The sequence below is a fragment of the Salmo trutta genome, chromosome 2, assembly GCF_901001165.1.
Source record: "Salmo trutta chromosome 2, fSalTru1.1, whole genome shotgun sequence".
NCBI classification, from domain to species: domain Eukaryota; kingdom Metazoa; phylum Chordata; class Actinopteri; order Salmoniformes; family Salmonidae; genus Salmo; species Salmo trutta.
In genome coordinates this window covers 53,575,311-53,599,682 of record NC_042958.1, presented here as the reverse complement: position 1 = coordinate 53,599,682, position 24,372 = coordinate 53,575,311, and the positions used below count along the sequence as shown (strand labels likewise).

At 41.4% G+C, this 24,372-nt stretch overlaps 1 protein-coding gene across 5 annotated transcripts in view; it reads right to left on the bottom strand.

The window, feature by feature from the left end:
• The window catches only part of LOC115157277 (probable E3 ubiquitin-protein ligase HECTD2), a 30,765-nt gene extending 8,840 nt beyond the window's left edge, over positions 1-21,925 (bottom strand). For 2 of the 5 annotated variants that reach the window (XR_003868410.1, XM_029705398.1), the window contains exons 1-15: positions 21,287-21,925; positions 20,494-20,626; positions 18,563-18,713; positions 18,374-18,476; positions 15,200-15,289; positions 15,041-15,105; positions 14,830-14,878; positions 13,141-13,250; positions 12,721-12,869; positions 11,817-11,940; positions 11,412-11,508; positions 10,873-10,980; positions 8,897-9,029; positions 8,407-8,495; positions 5,355-5,513 (exon numbers count right to left, since the gene is read on the bottom strand). Coding sequence is in view for 4 of the 5 variants with exons in the window: in XM_029705398.1 (XP_029561258.1) it covers positions 5,355-5,513; positions 8,407-8,495; positions 8,897-9,029; positions 10,873-10,980; positions 11,412-11,508; positions 11,817-11,940; positions 12,721-12,869; positions 13,141-13,250; positions 14,830-14,878; positions 15,041-15,105; positions 15,200-15,289; positions 18,374-18,476; positions 18,563-18,713; positions 20,494-20,626; positions 21,287-21,382 (1,656 nt within the window). In the remaining variant the exon portion in view is untranslated. The remainder of the gene's footprint in view (positions 1-5,354; positions 5,514-8,406; positions 8,496-8,896; positions 9,030-10,872; positions 10,981-11,411; positions 11,509-11,816; positions 11,941-12,720; positions 12,870-13,140; positions 13,251-14,829; positions 14,879-15,040; positions 15,106-15,199; positions 15,290-18,373; positions 18,477-18,562; positions 18,714-20,493; positions 20,627-21,286) is intronic. The other 3 variants (XM_029705411.1, XM_029705419.1, XM_029705426.1) reach the window with 3 other exon arrangements.
• Between the last annotated feature and the right edge of the window lie 2,447 nt (positions 21,926-24,372).

The window sequence follows — 24,372 nt, the reverse complement described above, 5'->3', positions numbered from 1 at the left end:
GAAACAAAATAACCATTATATGGTGTATGCATGGTACATGATTTGTTGTTGTTGATTTTATTGGGATCCACATTAGAGCCACAAAGAGGAACTTGGGAAAATGACAACTGGTCCAGAACAAGGCAGCACAGTTGGCTCTTAAATGTACACATAGTGCTAATATTAATCATTTGCATGTCAATCTCTCATGGCTCAAAGTAGAGGAGTGATCGACCTCATCACTACATGTTTTTGTAAGAAGTTTTGACATGTTGAATGCACCGAGGTGTCTGTTTAAACTACTAGCACACAGCTCAGACACCCATGCATACCCCACAAGACATGCCACCAGAGGTCTCTTCACAAGTCCAGAACAGACCATGGGAGCCGCACAGTACTATATAGAGCCATGACTACATGGAACTCTATTCCACATCAAGTAACATAGCAAGCAGTAGAATCAGATTTGAAAAGCAGATAAAAAATATACCTTATGGAACAGCGGGGACTGTGAAGAGACACAAACACAGGCACAGACACACGATAACACATGGAATTTGTATTGTAGATATGTGGTAGTAGAGTAGTGGCCTGAGGGCACACACTTAATGTGTTGTGAAATCTGTTGTGAATGTATTGTAATGGTTTTAAAATTGTATAACTACCTTAATTTTGCTGGACCCCAGGAAGAGTACATGAGAGTACAGCTAATGGGGATCCATAAAAAACACAAATACAAATCTAAATTAGCCAACGCCAATGGCGACAGGTAGTCTTACTGGGGTCTGACTCTTAACGACAAGACATCTAGCAATTACACATACATTATATATATAAAAGTATGTGGACACCCCTTCAAATGAGTGGATTCGGTTATTTCAGCCACACCCGTTGGAGACAGGTTTATACATTCTTTGCACACAGGCATGCAATCTCCATAGACAAACATTGTCAGTAGAATGGCCTGACTGAAGAGCTCAGTGACTTTCAACGTGGCACCGTCATAGGATGCCACCTTTCACAAAAACCTAAAATCACCATGCACAGTGCCAAGCGTCGGCGTAAAGCTCGCAGCCATTGGACTCTGGAGCAGTGGAAACAAGTTCTCTGGAGTGATGAATCACGCATCACCATCTAGCAGTCCGACGGACGAATCTGGGTTTGGCGAATGCCAGGAGAACGATACTTGTCCGAATGCATAGTGCCAACTATAAAGTTTGGTGGAGGAGGAATAATGGTCTGAGGCTGTTTTTCATGGTTCGGGCTAGGCCCCTTAGTTCCAGTGAAGGGAAATCTTAACACTACAGCATACAATGACATTGTAGACGATTCTGTGCTTCCAACTTTGTGGCAACAGTTTGGGGAAGGCCCTTTCCTGTTTTAGCATGACAATGCCCCCATGCACAAAGCGAGGTCAATATAGAAATGGTTTGTCGGGATCGGTGTGGAAGAACTGGACTGGCCTGCACAGCGTCCTGACCTCAACTCCATTCAACACCTTTGGGATGAATTGGAATGCAGACTGCGAGCCAGGCCTAATTGCCCAACATCAGTGCCCGACCTCAGTAATACTCTTGTCGCTGAATGGAAGCAAGTCCCTGTAGCAATGTTCCAACATCTATTGGAAAGCCTTCCCAGAAGAGTGGTTGCTGTTATAGCAGAAAAAGGAGGACCAACTCCATATTAATGCCCACGATTTTGGAATGAGATGTTCGACAAGCACGTGCCCACATACTTTTGGTCATGTAGTTTACACGTCAGTATATGCACACAAAAAGTAGGCGTTGTGCCGTGCGTGAGGTGTTGCTTTAATTGTTTTTTGAAACCAAGTTTGCTGTTCACTTGTGAAATATGAGATGGGAGTTCCATGGCTCTGTATAATACTGTACATTTCCTTGAATTTGTTCTGGACTTTTGGGGAATGTGAAAAGACCCCATGTCTGGTGGGGTAAGTGTGTGTGTCAGTGCTGTGTTTAAGTTGACTATGCAAACAATTTGGAATTTCGAACACATGAATGTTTTTTATAAAAATAAAGACCAATGCAGTGAGTCTTTCCTCAACTCTTAGCCAAGAGACACTGGCATGCCTAGTATTAATATTTTCCCTCTGATTACAATGAAGAGTAAGACATGCCACTCTGTTCTGGGCAAGCTGCAGCTTAACTACTGTAGGTCCTTCTTTGCAGCACTTGATCATATCTTTTTTATTTAACTAGGCAAGTCAGTTAAGAACAAATTCTTATTTACAATGACAGCCTAGGAACAGTGGGTAAACAAGGCAGAACGACATATTTTTCCCTTGTGGGCTCGGGGATTCAATCCAGCAACACTTTCGGTTACTGGCCCAATGCTCTAACCACTAGGCTACCTGCCGCCCCATATGACTGGACAATATCAAGATAAGATACAATTAGAGCCTGCAGGACTTGCTTTGTGGAGTGTGGTGTCTCTTTATCACAGACAGACCTCTCAACATCTTTACAAACAGTGATCAAAATATTTTGACAATGACAGTTTACAATCTAAGGTAACACCAAGTAATTTAGTCTCCTCAACTTGTTCAACAGCCACACCATTCATTACCAGATTCAGCTGAGGTCTAGAACATAGGGAATGATTTGTACCAAATACAATGACATCACTGTGATTATGCTATTCCATTCCATACCTTAGAACATAGTCACACAAAATACATTTTACAATGCAAAAGCAATCATTCGAAGAACAATGACGTGTTTGACGTCAGTGCTGGGCAGTCTTTTTAAAGAACTTGCGGTAGCTTTTTCCCTGTCCTCCTCCAATTTAGTAAAAAGTATTCAACAGAGGCCATTATGTAAGCTAAGACAAGGCCGGTTGTGATACAGCCTGGAATCGAACCAGGGTCTGTAGTGACACCTCTAAAGCTGAGATGCAGTCATTTAGACAGCTGCGCCACTCGGGAGCCCAATGAGATGAGATGCATACTGAATAGAAAGCTACACAATTACACCAAACGCAGTTTAATACTAGTCTTAGTGACAGTAATGTATTGTGTGCATACAAGATAACAGTATATGATTAACATAGATTTAGTTTGTTTTGAGTTTGTGGAGATTGCAAGTGGCGATGTGCAAAAGTTAGGTTTGAGAGCCCTCTGCTGGTGGATATTGGAAAATGTCAATACTTCAATCACTTTCACTACCAACTCAAAAATCGACATATTAAGTGAAACTACATGATTATATAAGGAAATATTATGTCAACAAAGCATAACATTGATGGCAATTGCAGAACATGTCATGCCACGTGAAGTGTATCTCTTCTCCCTAATCCTCCTCCCTAACTACAGCTGGCATCATTCAACCCCCGATCAATAAAAAACGCTGCCATCACCAGGAGAGCTTCATCAGCAGTGTTAGACTGCTAGGTGTGACATCTGTGGGTAGGAATCTATCACTGGTGTGTCTGAGGTGATGGTGGGAGTCCAGCCTGGCACCACTGAGACCTAGCCAAATCACTCCCATCTCACCTTGGCAGCAGCCACACTGTTATGAGACTGGTGGCAGGGTGAGACTGGGACCGTATGGAGTGTGAACCTGGTTGATTATCTCACACTCCTGTGGCGCACGGCAAAAACACTTCGACACCACGCGTCAACAAATAGCACAATATATGACTCACTAAACTACAAGCACATTACTGACGTTATGATGCCTTTATTCCTTCACATATTGTTCAGCTATAAGTAGGAACAGGGGCATATTGGAGTTAATTTTAGCCCGCTCTATATAACTTCTTAGTCTAGCAACCATACTTACAGTTAAAGTCTGAAGTTTACATACACCATATCAAAATACATTTAAAGTCAGCTTTTCTCAATTCCTGACATTTAATTCCAGTAAAGATTCCCTGTCTTAGGTCAGTTAGGATCACCACTTATTTTAAGAATGTGAAATGTCAGAATAATAGTAGAGAGAATGATTTATTTCAGATTTTATTTATTTCATCACATTCCCAGTGGGTCAGAAGTCTACATACACTCAATTAGTATTTGGTAGCATTGCATTTAAATTATTTAACTTGGGTCAAACGTTTCGGGTAGCCTTCCACAAGCTTCCCACAATAAGTTGGGTGAATTTTGGCCCATTCCTCCTGACAGAGCTGGTGTAACTGAGTCAGGTTTGTAGGCCTCCTTGCTCGCACACGCTTTTTCAGTTCTGCCCACAAATTATCTATAGGATTTAGGTCAGGGCTTTGTGATGGCCACTCCAATACATTGACTTTGCTGTCCTTAAGCCATTTTGCCACAACTTTGGAAGTATGCTTGGGGTCATTGTCCATTTGGAAGACCCATTTGCGACCAAGCTTTAACTTCCTGACTGATTTCTTGAGATGTTGCTTCAATATATCCACATCATTTTCCTTCCTCACGATGCCATCTATTTTGTGAAGTGCACCAGTCCCTCCTGCAGCAAAGCACCCCCACAACATGGTGCTGCCAACCCCGTGCCTCACGGTTGGGATGGTGTTCTTCGCTTGCAAGCCTCCCCCTTTTTCCTCCAAACATAACGATGGTCATTATGGCCAAACAGTTCTATTTTTGTTTCATCAGACCGGAGGACATTTCTCCAAAAAGTACAATCTTTGTCCCCATGTGCAGTTGCAAACCGTAGTCTGGCTTTTTTTTATGGCGGTTTTGGAGCAGTGGCTTCTTACTTACTGAGCGGCCTTTCAGGTTATGTCGATATAGGTCTCGTTTTACTGTGGATATAGATACTTTTGTACCTGTTTCCACCAGCATCTTCACAAGGTCCTTTTCTGTTGTTCTGGGATTGATTTGCACTTTTCGCACCAAGTACGTTCATCTCTAGGAGACATAACGTGTTTCCTTCCTGAGCGAAATTCAACTTAGTGTATGTAAACTTCTGACCCACTGGAATTGTGATACAGTGAATTATAAGTGAAATAATCTGTCTATAAACAATTGTTGGAAAATGACTTGTGTCATGCACGAAGTAGATGTTCTAACCGACTTGCCAAAACTATAGTTTGTTAACAAGAAATTTGTGGAGTGGTTGAAAAACAAGTTTTAATGACTCCAACCTAAGTGTATGTAAACTTCCGACTTCAGCTGTACATCCATATTCATATACTGTACAAATCAACACTTTACCATTCAGAGAAAATCTTATTCTAAAATGGTCCTCTCATAAGCATCACGTCCATTCATTTGATTATAGAAATAATTATCCTTAAAAAGAGGAGTACTTTGCAAGTATAGAAATGTTTCTTTGACCACTGCAATCATTATTCTTGTACTTGTGATCGTTATGAGAAGAGTGCAGTGTAAGGGGAAAGAATGCCAGTGAAAGTCACAGCTTGTGTTGTGTACATACAGGCATGACCTGCTGCAGGTCGTCCAGTGTGAGGGTCGCCATGCCAACGGGGGGATCGAGGTCACACGGCACCACGGGCGGAGTCAGCAGCTTCTTGTAGACACAGGGGGGGAAGCTGATGTCCAGGGTGATGCTGTTGTAGACGGCCAGTCCCATGAGCTGACACATATCAAGTTGAGGTTGTATCAAAGTCTATTGTAAGGCGGTAATCACAGATCCTTTGCAATAGAAAGCAATTACCTTCCAACACCAAATGACTCAAGGTTATCATTACGATAACTCATATACACCACTAGAAGAACAGATTAAAATGTGGTTAGTTATATCCTTTAATGTAGCATAGCAGTATTGTGCTCCTAAGTTCTTCATACTTTGTAACAATGACAGCATTTTATACTAGCTTCAGACCCTGCAGCGTGTGGTAATGATCATAATTATCACTTGATTAACACAGTATTTTGCCATGTATATTGGCTAGTAGCAGACCTGAAGAGCGAATATAAACAGCAGGTGTATTATGCATTTACAATAAAATTGGACGGAGCCTGAACTCCTAAAGCGGTTCCAGCTGCTTCTGGCAGATCTCACTTCATGTGTCGTCCATATGGAACTTCTGTGGGAGAGGCTAAGCTGCAGAGCTCCCTAGCTTGCTAAATAGATGAATAGAGTTTGGGAAAATGCTTCAACTTATATTGGCGCAGACTTGGGGAAAATTCCATGGGAACTGAGAGGCGGAGAATGAAAATCAGACCGCTCCAGCCAGACTTGCAGCCCACAAAATAAGACAAAACAGAACCTTTCCGTTTTTATCACTATCTCTCTCTCTCTTTCTCTCTATTCTCTGTTGTGACATGGCATTTTTCATCACCCCGCCCTCCCTGTGGTGTTGGTTGCACAGTTTCAGACAGAGACACATAGCCACTTCAGTGTCGGTCAGTGTGCAGTAATTCTAACCGAGTGGCAGACAGACTGGTGAGGTGGAAGGGGTGCAGGGGTATGTGGGTGGACTAGCTCAGGCTGGCTGAACATGCCTCAGGCAAGGAGGGGACAGCAGACAATGGAGAGAGGTAAGGCCAGGACACGGCCCTGGCTCCTGGCTACTGGCTGCCTCTGTGTCTGCCTCATCACTTGTGATTGTGCAACTTGGCGAGATTCGAGTCAGCCGTAACCAAGGGGAGAGCCACGTGCGCACAAGCTGCGACTCCCAACGCACACTGACTGTCGTCTCTGTAGAACACCCAGAAAGTGCTGAATACATGGTAGTGTCATTCCACCAATAGAGGGCCCTTTGGGTAGTGTTATTCTGTAAACCTTTTTAAATATATACAGTAGCAGTCAAAGTTTGGACACACCTACTCATTCACAGGTTTTTCTTTATTTTTATGGACTTGGTCTTTTACCAAATAGGGCTATCTTCTGTATACCACACCTACCTTGTCACAAAACAACTGATTGGCTCAAACTCATTAAGAAGGAAATAAATTCTACAAATTAACTTTTATGAAGGCACACCTGTTCATTGAAATGCATTCCAGGTGACTACCTAATGAAGCTGGTTGAGAGAATGCCAAGAGTGTGCATAGCTGTCATCAAGGCAAAGAGTGGCTACTTTGAATATATTTTGATTTGTTTAACACTTTTTTGGTTACTACATGATTCCATATGTGTTATTTCAAAGTTTTGATGTCTTCACTATTATTCTACAATATAGAAAATAGTAAAAAATAAAGAAAAACCCTTGAATGAATAGGTGTGTCCAAACTTTTGACTGGTACTGTATTTCATCTAATTTTAAAAGTAAACTTAGCGATATAACGTAGATGCAGAAAGTAAACAGCATAGTTGGTCAACTTCCGCAACAACTAAGAGTGTGGAAACATGGCTACCACACTGTGAACAGCGTGAAGTGAACAGATACTGTGTGTGACTGTGTGAGAGCGAAGTTGTGCATCTCACTCATCTCAATATTTGCGGTGGTGCTCGTGGCACCTTTAGCATTCTGTCATAAAGAGCCCATGGCCAACGTCACAACAAACATATTTTCCCATCTACATAGGTTCAACGAATAAAAATGACTATAAAAGGTGACAATTAAAGTAACAGGGTTGACTGTAACAGGGTTGACAAGGTCATCTTAAATCAGCCATAAATCGTCCTTGTGACAGGGGGAATGGAAGCTTGTAGTGTACAAGAGCGAGGGGCAATTGAATGCCACACACAATTGAATGCCCCCCCCCCACACACACACACAGTGTACTTGTTAAAACATCTATGGGTAACAGGGTTTTCCACCACAAAACACCAGAAAATGGCCAAAAAGAGTAGAAACAGCTCACCTGCTTTTAAACTATGATTTAACTATTAGATGTTCAATGTTTCTTTTGAAAAAATAATTTTAAAAGGAATAGTTTTACCATACTAAAAAGAATTCATTTCACAACTAGGGCTTTACAATTATGGTGAAAACCTGGGAAAATGTGGGTCTTAAGTGGGCTCAACTAATTGATTTGAATGAAAACAAACTACAATTGAAATGTTAACATGATTTAGTTTAGTTAGAGTGTAGGTGTATATGATCTAGCTCTTACATTTAGTTTTTGATCTAAATAAACACTATGTCACAAGGATATAAAAGACACGCACTCTATTCGTGGAACGACCCGGTAACTTAACACATTCATATTCTGCATGCTTTAGTTATTCTATTAGATTACATCAGATTGCAATGTGCCAAATATAAAAGCACTGCAGAGTCTCCTCAGTTTAGAAGATGACAAACTGAAGAATTCCCACAAAATTATAGTTCTAAAACTAAAGCTATCATCTGCAAAGCAGCAATTAACCTGGCATAGGGAGAGTGGAGAACCTCGGAGTATCTATGGTAAATGTGCAAAGATTCCCAGGAGTTCTTCCTCACTACGTGACCTGACTAAAACTCCAGACGCCAGTTACAGGGTACAACATGAGGACTCCAGCTGTACGTTGAGAATTTGTTTACAGTTCGCGAAGGGCTACACGGTACCGTAAATCACGGTATGGTACAAAAGGATACGACTCCGACCAATCGGAACTCGGAGTAGTTGTCACACTTCCAGCTGCTGAACCAGTGACAGTGGGAATCCTTGAAGAACGTAAACATGCCTGCAGAGAGGAGACACAAATACACTCTGCTTAAACACAACTCCACCCAGACATGACATAGAGAGAACACAGGTCTCCGGTCAAAGACAGATAACAAATGTTCTGAATAGAGTACATGGGAATTTCGTTTTTTGGACTGCTAGGTCCCAAACCAAATGGGAGTTACTGTAAATAGAATCTGTCTCAGAACATGAAGATCATACATTTTAGTTTTTTTCTTAATTAACAGGTCAGCATTCTTAGTCTGGATACTGGTTGAGACTGTAGGATGAAGAATAGAAAGCCAGGGCTAAAGGAGAAATACATCTCCTGAACGTATACTGTTATCTATAGAGAAAATAGCAATGTTGCAAACAAAACAGCTGTAACATCTGTATCTATGTTTGTCCCATATGTCTCACCGTGGTCTGTGTGAAAGATCTGTCGGATGAGAAGGAGAAACCACTCCTTGGTCAGACCACCCATGTCTAAACCAGCCTCCCCCACAAATGACACTTTCAGCTTCTTCTTCAAGTCTGCTCGATTTCTAGTCAGCTAAAAGCAGGAGAGCAAGTTAAGCTGTGGCCAACTTTCTTGAATTTATCAGAACAAGGCATGCCGCATGTCTGAATTTATACAGTTGAAGTTTAAACTTGTTTTTCAACCACTCCACAAATTTCTTGTTAACAAACTATAGTTTTGGCAAGTCGGTTAGGACATCTACTTTGTGTCATTTTTCCAACAATTGTTTACAGTCAGATTATTTCACCTATAATTCACTGTATCACAATTCCTGTGGGTCAGAAGTTTACATACACTACGTTGATTGTGCCTTTAAACAGCTTGGAACATTTCAGAAAATGATGTTATGGCTTTAGAAGCTTCTGACAGGCTAATTGACATAATTTGAGTCAATTGGAGGTGTACCTGTGGATGTATTTCAAGGCCTACCTTCAAACTCAGTGCCTCTTTGCTTGACATCATGGGAAAATCAAAAGAAATTAGCCAAGACCTCCACAAGTCTGGTTCATCCTTGGGAGCAATTTCCAAACACCTGAAGGTACCATGTTCATCTGTACAAACAATAGTACGCAAGTATAAACACCATGGGACCACGCAGCTGTCATACCGCTCAGGAAGGAGATGCGTTCTGTCTCCTGGAGATGAACGTACTTTGGTGAGAAAAACGCAAATCAATCCCAGAATAACAGCAAAGGACCTTGTGAAGATGCTGGAGGAAACAGGTACAAAAGTATCTATATCCACAGTAAAACGAGTCCTATATCGACATAACCTGAAAGGCCGCTCGGCAAGGAAGAAGCCACTGCTCCAAAACCGCCAATAAAAAAAGCCAGGCTACGGTTTGCAACTGCACATGGGGACAAAGATCGTACTTTTTGGAGAAATGTCCTCTGGTCTGATGAAACAAAAATAGAACTGTTTGGCCATAATGACCATCGTTATGTTTGGAGGAAAAAGGGGGAGGCTTGCAAGCTGAAGAACACCAAACCAACCGTGAAGCACGGGGGTGGCAGCATCATGTTGTGGGGGTGATTTGCTGCAGGAGTGACTGGTGCACTTCACAAAATAGATGGCATCGTGAGGAAGGAAAATTATGTGGATATATTGAAGCAACATCTCAAGAAATCAGTCAGGAAGTTAAAGCTTGGTCGCAAATGGGTCTTCCAAATGGACAATGACCCCAAGCATACTTCCAAAGTTGTGGCAAAATGGCTTAAGGACAACAAAGTCAAGGTATTAGAGTGGCCATCACAAAGCCCTGGCCTCAATCCTATAGATAATTTGTGGGCAGAACTGAAAAAGCATGTGCGAGCAAGGAGGCCTACAAACCTGACTCAGTTACACCAGCTCTGTCAGGAGGAAGGGGCCAAAATTCACCCAACATATTGTGGGAAGCTTGTTGAAGGCTACTCGAAACGTTTGACCCAAGTTAAACAATTTAAAGGCAATGCTACCAAATACTAATTGAGTGTATGTAAACTTCTGACCCACTGGGAATGTGATGAAAGAAATAAAATCTGAAATAAATCATTCTCTCTACTATTATTCTGACATTTCACATTCTTAAAATAAGTGGTTAAAATCCTAACTGACCTAAGACAAGGAATTTTTACTAGGATTAAATGTCAGGAATTGTGAAAACTGAGTTTAAATGTATTTGGCTAAGGTGTTTGTAAACTTCCGACTTCAACTGTACATACCTTGGATATTTCAGTTTTGAAATGCACTGCATGGAAAGCAGTGAGATAACTGAATTTACATCAAATTAATTGGCTCTTACATTATTGCATAACAGAAATAGTAATCAAGCATCTCTTCCAGGGCTGTCTTCTTAAATAATGTTTTTGTGTGTCTGTTAGATGGGAAATGGTATTACCTCATCCATTGAGTCACTGACCAGCTGCAGCCGTCGAACTTTGATGTTGAGAAAGAGCAAGCTCATGTCCACTCGCTGTCTGCGAGACACTTTGTCCACCAGGCTTTGCTGAAATAAATAACAAGAGCCACTCCTTACGTTGTTACCACAGTACATGATGTTTAAATTGGACCACTGCTGTCTGAGAGGGAGAGCGTATGTTTTCAATCTGATTTAGTGAGATATACACTGTAAATATTGTAAACTTATTGTTCTTGGTTTTTCCTGACTAGATAATGGACCGGGAAAAACTTGAGGACCTATACAGTATACACTCCACCATACATAAATTATTTTTATAAAAATTAAATATATATATATACAAAATAATATATATGCATTCTCTGTACATTAACTCTAGGAAGTCAATATGCCAATATGAAGAATGGTAAGAGTTAGTCTGAGAATGTGATGCATTGTCTGTGTTTTGACAGTGCAATACAATGACACTGTCAAAGATGGATGACAAGGACTCATGTGGGCAGTGACCTCTGTCTCACCCTGGCCATGCTGATCATCTGCTGTTCAGAGTCCTTCTGGATAACGGCCTTCTTCACCACCGTGGACAGAATGAAGGCGAACTGGCAGAATGTAAACCTGGGGACGGAGAGGAACAGGAAGGAACGGGAATATTTGGTTATCATAAGGAAATAATGTTTTGGTTTCATCAGGGATTGTGTGATTTTGGTGTATGATACTCATTGAAGATAGCTGCTGGATATATTTCATGTTGCAATCTGATATCATAAACAAATAACCTGTTGTGCTAATGCTGAAAGCTGACACAAGAGGGAGCTCCATTTATTTACAGGGAAACACAGGAACCATAACAGCAAGGGCTGTGGGGAGAATTGAAGAGCACTGGTCAACATAAGCTTTGCTCTGATAATATTGTCCTGTCACACCTGGTAGAGTTTCCCTGAGTCTGCCACATTCGATAGTCTTCCATGAAGTCAGTGTGGTCCAGTGTGGGGTTGTAGAAGTCAACAAAGGGCAGGATAGGAGTGCTAGAAATGATATTTGCTGCATCTACAAAGGAGAAAAAACAGAAACAGTATCGAGTTCTCTTGGAGACTGATATATTGTCATGAACTTTGACACCTCTTCTGACCCTCAAACAACGTCTACCCCAGACACATATGGGTAGGAGAACCAGACAAATATGGGTAGATAACCAGACAAATATGATAAAAATAACCAGGCAAATATGGTTAGGATAACCAGACAAATATGGTTAGGAGACGCAGACAAATATGGTTAGGAGAACCAGACAAATATGGGTAGATAACCAGACAAATATGGTTAGGAAAACCAGACAAATATGGGTAAATAACCAGACAAATATGATTCAAAGAACCAGACAAATATGGTTAGGAAAACCAGACAAATATGGGTAAATAACCAGACAAATATGATTCAAAGAACCAGACAAATATGGTTAGGAAAACCAGACAAATATGGGTAAATAACCAGACAAATATGGGTAGGAGAACCAGATATATATGGGTGGATAACCAGACAAATATGGTTAGGAAAACCAGATAAATATGGGTAGATAACCAGACAAATATGGGTAGATAACCAGACAAATATGGTTAGGAGAACCAGACAAATATGGGTAGGAGAACCAAACAAATATGGACAAGAGAATTCAATCTCTGTAGAAAGTGCAGTTTATTCCATTACAAGGGATAGACCAACCCCCCTTTTCCCTAAATCTCCACACTACTACACTAACATCCCCCTGCCCTGACCATTGCCCCAGTCTCATATCTCTGTGGGGGTGGAGATAGAAGACATCCTACTCACTGAGGAGGGAGAGGACCTTGGTTGCGGAGGGGATCCACCAGGAGCACTTGGCCATGGGGGGCAGCTCCTCGGGCTTGACTGGGAACAGACGGGTGGAGATGAAGAGGTGCAGCCGCTCCACCAGCTGTTTGAACCGCTTCTGGGACAACCTGGGTTAGATAATCATCATCGAGGCATTATCACCATGGCGAGGAATACATTTTAACTTTCAAAACAGATTGTCTTTGCTTGAAAACTATGACTGCTCAATTCCTACCAACTGCTACTAAAACAATTTGGAAAACGTCATTTATTTAACTTTCCTGGATAAAGAATAACAACATGGTTTCTTTCTGAGGACTGTGTTTACTTTGTGGATAACAACTACAGCCTGGAAAAGCATGGGACTGCATAAGACAGAGGAACAATTCCGACTCTTACTTCTTAAACCAGTGCATCAGGAAATAGTGGTCTGCTTCCGCCAGCGCGGCTATTTGCCTCAGTAAGTGTGCATAGATGACATATGTGGCTGGGCTGGTGCACTGAGGGTTCTGCAACAAAGAGAAGCTTTTTCAGCAGTGGCACTGCACTTCAAAAAGGAAATAAAGCTTAACAACAGAAGAAGTCTGGCTTCTAATAAAGACTGGCATTACAGAGGAAACCAGACTATTTTACTTCAAACATGACCTCATCCGTTCCCTCGGCAGACAGAGAGAGAGAGCGGGAAGAGAGAGAGAGAGCAAGAGAGAAGAGAGAGGAGAATAATATCACTGGTATTATAAGGGTCTGACTGACATCAACCAAGCCAATCAGACACATTTACCAAGGCTGCTTCCCACATGGCACCATATTGCTTATATAGTGCACAACTTGATCAGAGGTGCTATGGGCCCTGGTCAAATGTAGTACACTACTCTATGGGCCCTGGTCAAATGTATTGCACTACTCTATGGGCCCTGGTCAAATGTAGTACACTACTCTATGGGCCCTGGTCAAATGTAGTACACTACTCCATGGGCCCTGGTCAAATGTATTGTGCTACTCTATGGGCCCTGGTCAAATGTAGTACACTACTATATGGGCCCTGGTCTAATGTAGTACACTACTCTATGGGCCCTGGTCAAATGTAGTATACTACTCTATGGGCCCTAGTCAAATGTAGTACACTACTATATGGGCCCTGGTCTAATGTAGTACACTACTATATGGGCCCTGGTCTAATGTAGTACACTACTCTATGGGTCCTGGTCAAATGTAGTATACTACTCTATGGGCCCTGGTCAAATGTAGAGCACCATTTAGGAAATAGGGTGTTAATTGTGATACAAACCCTATAATTAATTAATTAATTAATTAATAATTGTCTTGTCCCTTTCAATTTCATAGGATCTGTCAGAGAGCCTATCAACAGCCCAAAGACAAATCACACTAAATGTAGATGAGAGAACTGGAGAGACTCAATGACCACAAAACGTTGTTGGCAAGAAAGGGATGGAAGACGTGCTTTATAATTTACGGTCCTATAAACCCCATAAAACGCCTGAAACAATAATTAAACCATGAATGGGATAGAGACAAGAGTCTCCAACCAAAGTCTCAATTTTTAGCAGACAGAAATCGTCCCAGTTCAACTCAGCCATTTCCCAGTCTGCCTACCGAGTCTCTCCCAGGCTGTTTGTGTCCATATTTGGCCGGTGCCAAGCCTACCTCTAGTCTGTTGGTCATGTGTAAAGTAAACACTCTGCTCTCATTATATCCAGAGCCTGACTGAGACGGACTGCTTGGGCTATGACTGGAGTCAATGGGCCATGTGGTGAGGGAGTGCATCAAGAGTTTCCTGTGTTTGCCTTTAGACTGAGGGCTGAGGGGGGCATGTGGTGAGGGAGCGCATCAAGAGTTTCCTGTGTTTGCCTTTAGACTGAGGGCTGGGGGGGTAATGCGTATATTTGAATGCAGAAACGGCCTCACTTCTAATGAGGAAATTGCCGTTATTACTGTTACATAATGAAAGGAGTTTGTTATTTATAGCGTGGAATTAAGTATCAGCGGTCAAAAGAGCACATTAGCCAAATCTGTGTGTCATTTGTACCAGTAGTGTGTACATATACAGCATGTGATGCATGACGTTACCTGAACTAGAATGAAATACGCCCTCAGGTCATCCTTCGTCCGTCGACTGCTAAACAAAGCAGACAATATTAAGTTAATTTCATTTCTCATCCAGTATGTAACATTTACATCAATATTCAAGTCACAAAGTATAGAGCTTTACTATGTAGAGAGGAATCCTTTGATTTGAGTGTCAAATAAAAGAGCACTACACTATAAGAATGCCACACACCCCTTCCATTCTCTCAACAAGCTGTTAATGATCCCCTTCAGCACTGCTCTCTGGGCATCAGGAGGCTGTTGAATCAATGTTAGATCAAAGTTAGTGAGAGGTTTTCATTTCAACAAATAATATAAACATGGCTATTCGTTGCTCTATCATTCTACATACCGTGAGCGATAATGCGTCATAGACAGCATTGACAAATTTGGTATTGATTCCTGAGTCTTCAATCGTGTTGAACAGTGGGCTTGCATCTTTCTGGAAAGAGAAATAAGAGCACATTTAGATTAGGACTAACACATAGGTTAGTTTAGTCTACAGTCGTGGCCAAAAGCTTTGAGAATGACACAAATATAAATTTTCACAAAGTCTGCTGCCTCAGTGTCTTTCGATATTTTTGTCAGATGTTACTATGGAATACTGAAGTATAATTACAAGCATTTCATAAGTGTCAAAGGCTTTTATTGACAATTACATGAAGTTGATGCAAAGAGTCAATATTTGCAGTGTTGACACTTCTTTTTCAAGACCTCTGCAATCCACCCTGGCATGCTGTCAATGAACTTCTGGGCCACATCCTGACTGATGGCAGCCCATTCTTGCATAATCAATGCTTGGAGTTTGTCAGAATTTGTTGGTTTGTGTTTGTCCATCCACCTCTTGAGGATTGACCACAAGTTCTCAATGGGAGTAAAGTCTGGGGAGTTTCCTGGCCATGGACCCAAAATATCGATGTTTTGTTCCCCGAGCCACTTAGTTATCATTTTGCCTTATGGCAAGGTGCCCCATCATGCTGGAAAAGGCATTGTTTGTCACCAAACTGTTCCTGGATGGTTGGGAGAAGTTGCTCTCGAAGGATGTGTTGGCACCATTCTTTATTCATGGCTGTGTTCTTAGGCAAAATTGTGAGTGAGCCCACTCCCTTGGCTGAGAAGCAACCCCACACATGAATGGTCTCAGGATGCTTTACTGTTGGCATGACACAGGACTGATGGTAGCGCTCACCTTGTCTTCTCCGGACAAGCTTTTTTCCGGATGCCCCAAACAATCGGAAAGGGGATTCATCAGAGAAAATGACTTTACCCCAGTCCTCAGCAGTCCAATCCCTGTACCTTTTGCAGAATATCAGTCTGTCCCTGATGTTTTTCCAGGAGAGAAGTGGCTTCTTTGCTGCACTTCTTGACACCAGGCCATCCTCCAAAAGTCTTCGCCTCACTGTGCGTGCAGATGCACTCACACCTGCCTGCTGCCATTCCTGAGCAAGCTCTGTACTGGTGGTGCCCCGATCCCGCAGCTGAATCAACTTTAGGAGACGGTCCTGGCGCTTGCTGGACTTTCTTGGGCGCCCTGAAGCCTTCTTCACAACAATTGAACCGCTCTCCTTGAAGTTCTTGATGATGCGATAAATGGTTGATTTAGGTGCTATCTTACTGGCAGCAATATCCTTGCCTGTGAAGCCCTTTTTGTGCAAAACAATGGCGACGGCACGTGTTTCCTTGCAGGTAACCATGGTTGACAGAGGAAGAACAATGATTCCAAACACCACCCTCCTTTTGAAGCTTCTAGTCTGTTATTCGAACTCAATCAGCATGACAGAGTGATCTCCAGCCTTGTCCTCGTCAACAACACCTGTGTTAACGAGAGAATCACTGATATGATGTCAGCTGGTCCTTTTGTGGCAGGGCTGAAATGCAGTGGAAATGTTTTTGGGGGATTCAGTTCATTTGCATGGCAAAGAGGGACTTTGCAATTAATTGCAATTCATCTGATCACTCTTCATAACATTCTGGAGTATATGCAAATTGCCATCATACAAACTGAGGCATCAGACTTTGTGAAAATTAATATTTGTGTCATTAGAAAAACTTTTGGCCACGGCTGTACACTTATTGGTGACTCGCTCAGTTCAAGTCTGGTTCCCTCTGGGGGAAGGCTAATATTCTATATTATACACTGGGTGGCTTGAGCCATGAATGCTGATTGGCTGACAGCCGTGGTATATCAGACCGTATACCACGGGTATGACAAAACATTTATTTTTACTGTTCTAATTACATTGGTAACCAGTTTAAGCAATAGGGCACCTTGAGGGTTCATAGTATATTGACAATATACCACAGCTAAGGGCTGTATCCAGGCACGTGTTGCGTCGTACCTAAGAACAGCCCTTAGCCGTGGTGTATTGGCCATATTGTCACGCCCTGACCTTAGAGAGCCTTTCTATTTCTCTATTTGGTCAGGTCAGGGTGTGATTTGGATGGGCAATCTAGTTTTTTTATTTCTTTGTTTGGCCGGGTATGGTTCCCAATCAGAGGCAGCTGTCTATCATTGTCTCTGATTGGGAATCATACTTAGGCAGCCTTTTCCCCACTTGTGTTTGTGGGTAATTATTATTTCTGTGAGTGTTTTGTGTGCGCCACGGTTGCATCACGTTCTGTTTCTGTTTTTCCTGTTTGTTTGTGTAAGGTTCACTTCGATTAAAGGATGTGGAATTACAGGCACGCTGCGCCTTGGCTTATTTATGATAGGGAGTTTAAGACAGTGAACGTGACACATATACCACACCTTCTCTGGCCTTATTGCTTAATTATAAACTGGGTGGTTCGTACCCAGAATGCTGATTGGCTAACAGCCGTGGTATATCAAACCGTATGACAAAATATTTATTTTTACTGCTCTAATTATGTTGGTAACCAGTTTATAATAGCAATAAGGCACATCGGGGGTTTGTGATATAAGGCCAATATACCACGGACTGTATCCAGGCACTCTGTGTTGCGTTGTAAATAAGAACTTAGTCATGGTATGTTGGCCATATACAACACCCCCCTGGGCCTTATTGCTTAATTATACTTTGTTATGACATATTTATCCTAGACCCTCTAGGAAGCAATGCAAACCGACCATGACACATGCTAAACATTTATCCAACTGTTGTGAATATGATCATACGTTCTCTTATAGGTCCTGCTCTTATGAATAACCCTCTCTATGGAAACCAGGCACAGGTGCTTTTCTTCCCGACTCTCTAAATGACTTCATTAATTTACAGACTCAAAAACAACTCTCCAAATTCCCCTTTACCTGGCTCCCAGAAATACTTTATTCACCGACTTTTAATACCAAAACAATGATCACCTTTAATTTGCGTTGATCAGTCACATTTCAAAATTATCACGGTTGCTTTAGCAATTTTACCATCACACTTATCTATACAAATGAATTGACATAGTAGTGCAATAAGTCCTTATAAATCATGCTGTATAAATAGCACTGGCTTGACTGACAATACAAATACGAAACCTCAGAATTGAACATGGCACAGACATGGGGATTACCCACCTTAAAGGCAGCATTCAGTTCTAAAAAGGAGCCGAACGTGGTCAAGTAGAAATCGTGGACGTGTTTCCAATCGCCTGAGACTGTTGCCCTCTCAATGTCCTCCCTAGTAAACATTAGACAAATATTAAAAGTAATTTCTGAATGATAATAAGGATGTGTGTGTGTGTGTGTGTGTGTGTGTGTACTTACTGAAACTCTTTGACAGTCTTGGTGCGGAGGGGCATGACTGGGTCAGAGGCAAAGCGCGCCCTAACCTCAGGAGGCAGATTGTCAACAGTGATGCGATGTTGATGTTGATGCTTCAGTCTGACATTAGGACAGATGGGGGGAAGCTCTCTACCTGCAGGCGGAGTAACAACACACATATATAAAAAAAACACACAAACACTCTCATCCAAATGTATCATCCCTGAAAATAAAAAAATAAATATTAAAGATGCAATATGCAACTTTTTGGGTGACCCGACCGAATTCACATAGAAATGTGAGTTACAGCCTCCCGAGTGCCGCAGCGGTCTAAGGCACTGCAGTGCTTGAGGCATCACTACAGATCCGGGCTCGATCCAGACCGGGAGACCCATGAGGCGTCGTCCGGGTTAGGGGAGGGTTTGGTTGGCATGTCCTTGTCCCATCGCGCTCTAGCGACTCCTGTGTGCACCCTGATACGGTCTCCAGTTGTACTGCGTTTCCTCCGACACATTGGTACAGCTGGCTTCCGGATTAAGCGAGCAGTGTGTCAAGAAGCATTGTGCCTCTCAACCTGTGCCTCTCCCAAGTCCATACGGGAGTTGCAGCGTTGAGACAAGACTGTAACTACCAATTGGATATCACGAAATTGGTGAGAAAAAGGGGTAAAAGTACAACAAAAATAAATAAATAATAAAAATAAAATAAAATGCATGTGAGATATAGATCTGTCATTCTCATTGAAAGCAAGTCTAAGAAGCGGTAGATCTGTTCTATGTGCAGCACTTCTATGCTTCATATTCTTATGTTTCGTTTTTGCATCTTTTACTTTTGGTTTTGTACACCAGCTTCAAACAGCTGAAAATAAAATATTTTGGGTTATGGAAAATATATTTCACAGCTGTTTAGATGGTAGGATGATTCTCTACTCTATACTTGCTTGTTTTGTAACAAATTAGGCAAACTATTAGAATTTTAGCAACCAGGAAATGGTTGCTCGATTTTTGCATAGTGCATCTTTAACTAATTCCTAATGAAAATGAAGGCGGTAACCATTATGATCAACTCTACTTGCTGGTAATGAGAGCCCAGGTACCAGTGTATAAGACAGGTGCCTTTATCCACATTATAGTTTAACAATCTCAATGAACTGTATATAACAAGATGAAACCTGCATAAATGTTTTTTTCTTCTCATATCACAACAATGAGCAGCGTAGGGCAATGAACTCTCCATATTTTCAAGTATAAGTGACAGCAATATATTAACATCTTTTGAAAACTTCCGTCGCCAGCCCACACAACGGTCGTGGTCATTACACCCAGAACAAGTTCTCCCTATAAAGGAACAGCAGTTCTGAATGGGCCTTTGTCTCCCTCATCTGCATCAAGTATTGATGCTCAAGTCTCCTCTAACATCTTTGATCTCAATAATAGGAAGCCACGACAACACATCTGCCTGGAGCATCACTCATTAATTCAAAACAGCCTGTATGGGTCACTTTGAAATTGAAACTAGCCTTTCTTTTGGGAGCGCTGTGTGAAAATTATTTAATTTTAAGCCTCTTAGTGTTATTATTAAGTCTCAAAGTGTACCCTGTACCTGAAGGTAACAATATAAAAAATGTGTTAGGTAGCCATATTGATAGCACATGATAGATAATACTTGAGTAAATGCTTCTTGCTGGCACTTTGATATTGGTTCACTATGGCTGCGTTTACACAGGCAGCCCAATTCTGATATTTTTCTTCACTAATTTATGTTTTGACCAATCGGCTCAGATCTTTTCACATTAGAGCAATTCATGAAAAAAATAATTGCGCTGCCTGTGTAATTGGGCTGCCTGTGAGCTTCAGAAATCTCCGTTCACAAAAGACTGTTGCTTTCTTATTCAAGTTGACTCTTGAATGAGGTAATGTGAACATTAGGGTTACCATGACGGACCATACCATGCCGTATGCCAGGAAGGATAAACTGGGAGGAGAGGCTGTGGCTACCATCCTCCTTTCTGTGGTTTGAGATGAAGTTGAGAGATGGATATGGCAGCTTTGGTCCACGATCAAGTCCCTATGATAAAAATCACAATTCATTTGACAGACATCATGGTCTGCGTTTAGACAGGTGGCCCAATTCTGATCTTTTTTCCACAAATTGGTTTTTTGACAAATCACAAAAGATCTTTTCACATCAGATATTTTTCAGAGCTGATCTGATTGAATAAAAGAACAGAATAGGCTGCCTGTCTAAACACTGCCATGAGTCTTGGATGTCCAAAAAATTGACATCAGGTCCTGGAATTTTAACAGTATCGATTAGAACTATAACAGTATAGAATACTATTCATTCACAGCAAGTACTGTAGCACATAGGCCACCAAAATAAAAGTCTGATACATAAACAAAATGTACAGTATAATGTTTGGGCTTTGTTACAGTGATAATGTGGTATATTACTCACAAAGCCGCTATGCTGTTTTATAACATAAATGGGCTAGGAAGAGCTGGCCAAAAGGTCCCACCCTTAGTTTTAACATCAACACATTTCCAAAAGGATAAGCTCTGAGGTCATTGAAATGGTTAAGTTATCATTATGCAATGAAATAAATTGACATTGTATGACTTCATTGTTACATTGATCCCACATGAAAACTGTTACTTTATTTCTTAATTGGACATGAAAACACATTTAAAGAATATGAAAAATATATTTTTTAAACTTCATACTAACAGAGCTGGAATGACTGGAAATTGGAGGGAGTCTATCTCTCTCCCTTTCCGCCTGATGCAGTGGTGTGTGGTTTTCTCTTGTAATGTTGAGCAGCATTTCTTCATCAGTTGAAAAGTCTCGTTTAGGTCGCAGTCACATTTCTCTTTTCTTAACTAAAACAAGTTAAAAGAACTCACAATACCCTCACACACGGTACCCGCAGTAACAAAACATCGAATCATTTGAAACTAACTCTAAAAGAACATGCAGGACCTGAAACGCTCTCTCGTCTTCATTGTAAGCAGGTGAGCTCGCGCAAAGTTGTCAGCGCGCGGAGACCAGAGTCTGATGCTGTGGTCAAAGTGAACAGGCACGAGCGTCCGCATTCGATAGGTAATGTCGCCGAAGTCTAGTTTAGGTGCTACACTTATGTAAGCATAAGTTAATTATTTTCCATCTAACTGGATGTATCGTCTATATTTGCAGTGCAGCTGTACACATGCGCCATGTTGTCTAAGAGGAGGTTCATAGTTACGAGCTTGGATACCATGGATGTCCTTACGTAAGTGTGCGGTGTTGCTGTGACTGATTTACTTCGCCCAGGCAGGGTCTGTTTAGACTTCGAGGAAACGGCTCGAGAAATTAATTTATCACCAGGTACTGCTAGACTCTATTTGAGATGTCTTTCTGTAGTGATAATGTATCCTACTACCCTGCCCTACTTATAGACAACACGATTTTATAACTGTGTTATTACACATGATGACTTGACCTTGCATCACCTTGCTTTTGCCTTTTCTAATAAATACAGTACTGCAAAGTTGATTGTGAAGATAGAGGCACTTTCAGCAGTAGTAGGCTACTGGTAAGTTCCACTGGTGAGATCAGAGGAGCCTCCTCCACCCTTTTACCACAACCTTCTCATTAAGGCCATCACAAACTTTAGATGAGCGCCAGTCACATCATGAACATGTACCAAGCCTTAAATCATCTGGCAGATGAGTAGTGAGGAGGATAATGACAGCCTCTTCATCACTGTAGCGTGGGATTATTGTTGCTGATGCAAGCAAATTGCTGTTATGTTATGGAACTTCTCGCTGACAGAGAGGGATCCTCACAGCTTCATCACTGGAAACTGAGTCAGAGTCGTACAGTATATGCTATAGCCATTCCCCCATCCACTTGTTCAAGCCCACATGTTAGAGATGATTGAGTGTTTTTTTTTAGCAGGTTGGCATTTATTGAGATGACTCATGTACTGGATGGAGAAAGCTATGCAGAGTGGTCACTATCTGGCACAGCCACAAAGTAAAAAAAAAACAGTTTTTAAACCTAACTTTAACCCTAAACTTAACCACACTGCTAACTCTAATACCTAACCCTAAGTTAATAGCAAAAAAGCACATTTTAGTTTTTATGATTTTTTACAATATAGACAATTTTGACTTTGCAGCTGGTCCATCTTCACAGAAATCGAGCAACTCTGCCTCCAGGGCAAGATTCATGACAGTAAACGTCAACCTGCGTTTTCCTACACAGCCAGAGTGGGGCCAGAGCCTGAGTATAGCCACTAGACTAGACTACTGATTAGCACCACTCTGTGGTTGAAGAGCATGGACGCTGGACAAAGCAAGATTACATTACTGATGCATATTGTACTAGATTCTCCACAGGCCAATTTGATTTACTATATGAGTATTGTGGGTTATTATTCCGTTTTCTCTTCAGGATGCTGAATGACAAAATAGGTGAAGACACAGCAATTTGTTTTATAATTTCTAATTAAGATAGTTGATCAGTCAAATAATATATTACACAAATGTACAGAATACAATTGCACTGTAGGGCCACATGCCACGCATGTGATGGTGTGAGTGTCTGATACAACCAGTAGGTGGTGGAAGCGAACTATTTAAAACAGTTTCACGCCCTACTCAAATAAAATAAAATAAAATTGTATTCGTCACATGAGCCGCATACAACAGGTGTAGACCTTACCGTGAAATGCTTACTTACAAGCCCTTAACCAACAATGCTGTTCAAGAAATAGAGGTAATAAAATATTTACTAAATAAACTAAATAACTAAACACAACGCCACAGATGTCTAAAGTTTTGAGGGAGCATGCAATCAGCATGCTGACTGCAGGAATGTCCACCAGAGCTGTTGCCAGATAATTTAATGTTAATTTCTCTACCATTAGTCGCCGCCAACATTGTTTGAGAGAATTCGGCAGTACGTCCAACCGGCCTCACAACCGCAGTCTACATGTAACCACGCCAGCCCAGGACCTCCACATCTGGTTTCTTTCGGACAGCTGATGAAACAGGAGTATTCCTGTCGGTAATAAAGCTCTTTTGTGGGGAAAAACTCATTCTGATTAGCTGGGCCTGGCTCCTCAAGTGGGTGGGCCTATGCTCTCCCAGGCCCAGCCATGGCTGCATCCCTGCCCAGTCATGTGAAATCCATAGATTTGGGCCTAATGAATTTATTTCAATTGAATGATTTCCTTACATGAGCATGTTGCGTTATATTTTTGTTCAGTGTAGTTTCTCCTCTTACTGTATTTGGTTTAATGGATGGCTTTGCATGTAGACCCGACTCCTCCAGATGTGTCTTCTCATTCTAAGAGCGCCAAAGGCAACGAAATGCAATCATTGTCCAGCCAAGAGATTAATCACTCTCAGTTGACCCCTCTACTAAAATACAGCATGGAAAACCTGGCTGTTCTTCCGTAACATTACACATTAAAGTGCAAGACCAGGTTTCCATCTGTGAAATCTATTTGAATAATCTAGGAAATCTATGATGTCACTCAGTCATTACAAACAAAGTAGTCAATGTTTGTTTACTGGGTAAAATACATAACCTCACATTATCCATCTCCTAATTGTTGTCAAATAATTTGCTGTGAATAACACACAAACTTCAGTTTACAATAATTGTTATAAATATTATATCTAATATTTTAAGCATATAATAGTTTCTGCCTATTTTTCAAACAAACCCACCGCACATTGACTCAGTACCAGTACCCCCTGTATTTAGCCTTGTTATTGTTATTTTATTGTGTTACTTTTTATTACATTTTTTACTTCAGTTTATTT